This window comes from Primulina huaijiensis, unplaced genomic scaffold (assembly GCF_012295235.1).
Source record: "Primulina huaijiensis isolate GDHJ02 unplaced genomic scaffold, ASM1229523v2 scaffold208070, whole genome shotgun sequence".
NCBI classification, from domain to species: domain Eukaryota; kingdom Viridiplantae; phylum Streptophyta; class Magnoliopsida; order Lamiales; family Gesneriaceae; genus Primulina; species Primulina huaijiensis.
In genome coordinates, this window is record NW_027355120.1 from 1 (window position 1) to 5,323 (window position 5,323).

The window sequence follows — 5,323 nt, forward strand, 5'->3', positions numbered from 1 at the left end:
AAAAAAAAAAAAAAAAAAAAAAAAACTGAATTTGTTTTAAGTTAAAAGTGAATAATAAATATATAATAACAACTAGTACGTACAGAATTCGTAAAAATAAAAATTTTAGAATATTGACCTTTATGTGTTATCTACAAAACCTATTCCAAAATTATCGGTCATTATTGAGTTTATATTAATTGCGTTCAACAGGGGCTAACACGCAGGTGAATGGAGCATAGCCGGATTCACATTTAAGTCATAGCAAGTAAATTATGCCTAGCTACATCAAGCAAACCTAACCACATTTCCAAAATATATAATTTTTTAACGTCAATGTGCCTCGGAAAACTCGTCCAAAAAAGTGTTGATAGAGATAATCAAACTCATGATAATTGATCAAATATCTCAATCTATTCTACCAACTCTGTATCGTTGAAATCAATTGGTGAAGACAAAGTTGAGAAGGAATTTGGCCTAAAAAAGTTTAATTCTGAGCAGCTAGATCCATTCTTTTAAACTTGCCCCCAACAACACGCAATACCCAAGCATGCATTATATAACATGATACATGTAACAATAAATATATATGTGTGTGTGTGTGTGTGTATTTCATGTTGTAACGTCACATATAAGATTCTCATTCCAAAAAGTTATTGTGACTTTGAATATGGAACATTTGCTTTCCTTTGGAATATATGCATGAGAATTTGGAAACTCTATTGACATGAAATAGAAAGGGGAGTAAATGTTAGCTGTTCTACTGTAACGAATATGGCTGAATGTGAAATCCTCCATGATCGACTGAAAGAGAAGCTAATAGCTGGCGAAAATGGAATTCATCACTCCGCTGTTTTACCCCGGAACAAGAGAGCAGCGGTTTTGATATGCTTATTTGATGGAAAAGAAGGAGAGTTGCGCGTAATTCTCACTAGAAGATCCATGAAATTGTCGTCTCATCCAGGTATGTACATGAACATTATTATTGCTTTAGGGGGAAGAAACCTGATTCAATATTATATTAGATTCCATGCATATGTCTGTTTGGTTCGAAAAATGAGATGATAAAAATTAACATAATGATTTAAATTGCATGAAACAAAAGTGTATCATCAATTTATATATTATCATTAACACCAATATCACCGTAAATATTTTGTTAAAGCGATCTTTTCTAGAAATATTTTGTCTCAAGTTTGACTTAAGTGTGAGAAGGCGTTAAAAGTACAAACACCGGACGAACTTTTGGATAAGTTAGTCTCTGGTTTTGAATCACTTGTGTAGGAGATGTAGCTTTGCCTGGAGGCAAGATGGATGAAGGAGATGCAGATGACAGCGCCACTGCTTTAAGAGAAGCTATGGAAGAAATTGGATTGATGCCGAATCTTGTCCAAGTGGTGGCCAACCTAGAGCCGTTTATTTCATCGGTACATGCGTTTTCTCTACTCGTGTTTTATGCAGCATGCAGTTACAAATACTCAGTACGATGCTGATCCATGCATGCATTTACTAACATGATGGGCAGAATCTACTGAGTGTGGTGCCAGTTGTAGGGCTATTGTCTAAAGTAGAAGAGTTCGATCCCGCACTTAATGAAGATGAAGTTGATGCCATATTTGATGCACCACTGGAGATGTTTCTCAAGGTTAGAGACAACTCCAATGCCCTTCTCATAGAAAACCTATTTATTCTAGTACAATCATAATTTGTGTTGTACTTATTACATGTTGCAGGAAGATGGTCGGCACAGATGTGAAGAAAAACAGTGGGGAAAGTGGAAATACGCCTGCCATCTGTTTGATTTTGAATCGGATGAAGGGAGGAATTTCATTATAGGGGGGCTAACTGCAAGCATTCTAATTCAAGCTGCCTCAATCATCTACCAAAAGTCTCCATCTTTCAACCAAAATCTTCCAGATTTCAGTCAATTACAATGGGCCTTGAACTCTACGATATAGCCACAAATATGCATGACATTATAGTTGAAATTACCGACAAACAACATAAGGATACAGTAGATAATAAGAGCTGTTACTCAACTTTACTGCATTTAATTCAACTTTCATGAGCACGCAATGTATATCGTTTAAATTCTTCAAGAAAATAAAAAGTATCGAAGGATAAAAAGAAGATTTCGCTCAGTGATAAAGAACCCCAAATTCCAGGTTATGATGATTTTCACTAAGCAACAGGAAAAATAGAAATAACTCGATTATCTAAACCAATCATCAAGAAAAGCGAAGGCTTTTGGTGCGTTTCATATATAGTATTTTCCACGATTCGAACATAAACTACTCAAAGCGTTCCCAATTCTGAGTTACCTTCGTATTAGAAGATGGCACATTATAAGGGTCAGAATATGGCACAGGGTGAGAGGGAGGGTGCGGTGCTGAAGGTGGATAGGGAGAGTTGGAATGTGGCGTGGTATAAGGGTATGAATTATGCGCCGCAGTGGATGGGGAAGTATATTGCCCGGGATAAGGAGCTGAATAGGATATTGGAGGCAGAGCAGTAGCATATTGCACTTGATATGGGACTAAATGTGGCTCTGCATAGTTGTGATAATAGGAGGAATATGGGTGGGCATAATAGCCAGAGTATGCCATTGGATAAGGGCTGGAATGAGGTTCAGAATAAAGGTTAGAATGTGGTGCAGAATAAGTGTATGAATGTGGCACAGGATAAGGGTTGGAATGTGGTTCGGGATAAGGGTTGGAGTGTGGGTCGGGATAATGGTTGGAATGAAGCTCGACATGTGGGTCGGAATGAACTTGGGGATAAAGGTTGGAATGTGGCTGTGCCACAGAAGTGTTGGGGTGAGGCACCACTGAAGGATCCAAAGGCGGTGCCTCAGAAGGCAAAGAAGAAGAAGGTAAAGGGGTAGGGGAAGGAGCAGAAGGTGGCACGGGCTGAGAGGTGGAAGCTGGCACAGATTGAGGAGCTGAAGGTGGTGCAGTGGGAGGAATGTTCGAACTTCCAGAATCAGGTTCAACTGTCCCTGGAGTGCTTATAGACTCTGTATTATTAGCATTGCTAGTGATACTCGAGTTTTTTGATTTAAGTATGTCCATCGTATCCACCAAGCTTTGGACACGGCGCACCTGCACATAATATAATTTAAATTAGGATGATATTACCCTTTTTCAATAAAATTGTTCTTACGGTAGCAACAACATTGCATCTTGTAAGTCCAGTGTGATTGAGTAATTGACATGAGACCAGTGAGATGGAAAGAAAAAATCTAGAGTCCCTTTAAATAAGATCAAAGCCACACGGTGATATAGCACTCAGTAAATCAACTATAAGAAGAGGGATGAAAAGGTAAGCAAAGCAAGAAAACACAAGGAAAGCATAAAGCTTAGTTACCAGATGTAGCCAAAATTTCTTTAAAAGTTAAAACCAATGGGCAGGACAGCATAAAAAAAAAAAGAAAAAGAAAAACACGTATGCATCATATAAAATACGAGCGGAGATATCAAGAGAATACTAACCTCCTGTTTTCTCTGAACTTTCCCTTCTCCTTCAGCCTCAATTCCGTCCAATTTAAGCAACTGCCTCATAAGCATCTCAGTTAAATAAAGAATATCCTTCACATCAACCTTGGTTCCCCTATCCACAACAACTTTCAACGCAGAAACCTGTCCTAGTTTAACAAAATTCCACATCATATTACATTCATAGTTATTAGAAAATCATAGAGTGTGCACCTAGATTTACAGGGAGGTGAAACTCCACCCTTACGTCCAGACACGAGCTATGGTGCATTTACGTTACATGTGAGTAATTTTTTTTCGTATATTTACATTCAAGCATATAAATCCTTTGAGCACTTCACATCAATGAGGATGTACTTCGCCTTGCACCTCGAACCCTTGATGTATGATATTCATGTGCCTTAAAGGCCTCTTGCTTAAATAAAACAAAAGGTACCAAACACTAAAGAAGAAAGAGGAACCAAGGAGAAAAAGGTCAACCTTTTCCGAGAGCATGTCAACCTCCTCCCGAACTTCAGCAACAGCAGCAGCTCCTATTGAGATTGCATTAGTTTCCTTCACTTCTTCAGGGATTTTCTGTTCAGAGGACAGGTAATCAACAAGTGACACCTTGGAGTTGTTCTTCACACCGGCAGACAGCAAATTATCATCGTCTGCTTTTTCTATACCCCTGAACAAGAGTTTAAGTAGTTCAGACTTCAATCCCATTTTTTGACCCGCCACGGATTTCAGATGACCTATAAAAGTATCCCAATTATACAGATATGGTAGTGGGGCCGATAATTATCAAACAAAACAAGATTGAAAAAGAGATGGACCTGATTTTTCACAAGGTACATAAAAAAGCAACTAAAAAACTAATTCCATTATTTTAACATCTGCACAAGAATCAGAAAAACACCCTAATATCAAGTCAGACATGCATCACATTTTAGATGTAACCATTGAAAAACAAGAAATACCTAAACTTCTTGACAATTAGTGCATCCAAAACAAACAAAAATACAGTTGAAATTCAAGTCCAGATCTTCTCCACGTTGAATGTTAAGTCATAATTCATACATGGGTCTCCTTAATAAACTGAAACACTTTAAATCTTTCCACGGTGATTTTCTACAAAATTCATAGCCAAAAATCCAACAATAAAAGGATCCAATCTTAAGCAATACATCTGCGTGAATTTAAAACACTAATATGCAAGAAACATCACGAGAAATCCATAAAACCAGTCAAATTCCAGCAAAACTATTGTTTTATTCATCATCATGTACAAAAAACCTTAAACAACAAATCAACAACAAACACGTTATTTCTTTATTCAACAAAACCATGGACAAAATAAAAACAGAAAAGAAAAATACCAAAGCTGGAATCAGAGGGCACAGAAACTTCACACCCATTATCCCCATGTGAGACCTTGATGTTAATCGTCACGGGAATATGATCGGCCCCCAATCCCGGCCCGATTTCACCGTTTTTCTCCCCATTTCCGGGGGTTGGATCCGAACCCTTTACTGGCCTCATTAGAGAAAAAGGTTTTGGCGTAGAGTGGAGAATTGGTTGGTGAATTTTCGTGGCGAGCAAAATTTTGAGGGCAGGGCTTTCGTTTGAACGATGAAAAATTGGGTCGTTTACTTTGGCCGAATTGCCGTGACGAGGGCTGACAAAATACCACAACAAAAAAATCAGGTTTGGTTTGGGGTTTTTTGGGTTGGGGTCGAGTTCGGATTGAGTGAGTTCGGGTTAGTGTCAGGACAGACGAGTTTTGGGTTAGGTCGGGTTGGTTAGTGGGTTGACCCGAAAATTTTTTTTTTTGGAAAATATTACCTATATTTTTATATATTGTATGT

At 38.1% G+C, this 5,323-nt stretch overlaps 2 protein-coding genes across 2 annotated transcripts; one reads left to right on the forward strand and one right to left on the reverse strand.

The window, feature by feature from the left end:
- The first annotated feature begins 601 nt into the window (after positions 1-601).
- LOC140966823 (nudix hydrolase 15, mitochondrial-like) lies at positions 602-2,045 on the forward strand. Its single transcript, XM_073427089.1, has 4 exons — positions 602-943; positions 1,264-1,406; positions 1,505-1,624; positions 1,713-2,045. The coding sequence occupies exons 1-4, from the start codon at positions 754-756 to the stop codon at positions 1,935-1,937; spliced, it is 678 nt and encodes a 225-aa protein (XP_073283190.1). The 5' UTR covers positions 602-753; the 3' UTR covers positions 1,938-2,045.
- A 55-nt stretch (positions 2,046-2,100) lies between these two features.
- LOC140966822 (uncharacterized) lies at positions 2,101-5,120 on the reverse strand. The gene is made up of 4 exons (XM_073427087.1): positions 4,835-5,120; positions 3,954-4,210; positions 3,471-3,617; positions 2,101-3,080 (listed from the first exon to the last, which is right to left on the reverse strand). The coding sequence occupies exons 1-4, from the start codon at positions 4,995-4,997 to the stop codon at positions 2,271-2,273; spliced, it is 1,377 nt and encodes a 458-aa protein (XP_073283188.1). The 5' UTR covers positions 4,998-5,120; the 3' UTR covers positions 2,101-2,270.
- Positions 5,121-5,323: the final 203 nt, after the last annotated feature.

What these genes read in the sequence shown, in the direction of transcription:
- LOC140966823 (XM_073427089.1), top strand. Translation starts at nt 754, where the DNA reads ATGGCTGAATGTGAAATCCTCCATGATCGACTGAAAGAGAAGCTAATA. An exon ending in GAAATTGTCGTCTCATCCAG is followed by an intron (nt 944 to 1,263) that starts GTATGTACATGA and finishes TCACTTGTGTAG; the next exon opens with GAGATGTAGCTTTGCCTGGA. An exon ending in TAGAGCCGTTTATTTCATCG is followed by an intron (nt 1,407 to 1,504) that starts GTACATGCGTTT and finishes CATGATGGGCAG; the next exon opens with AATCTACTGAGTGTGGTGCC.
- LOC140966822 (XM_073427087.1), bottom strand. Translation starts at nt 4,997, where the DNA reads ATGAGGCCAGTAAAGGGTTCGGATCCAACCCCCGGAAATGGGGAGAAA. An exon ending in GCCCTCTGATTCCAGCTTTG is followed by an intron (nt 4,211 to 4,834) that starts GTATTTTTCTTT and finishes ATACTTTTATAG; the next exon opens with GTCATCTGAAATCCGTGGCG. An exon ending in TTGACATGCTCTCGGAAAAG is followed by an intron (nt 3,618 to 3,953) that starts GTTGACCTTTTT and finishes AAACTAGGACAG; the next exon opens with GTTTCTGCGTTGAAAGTTGT.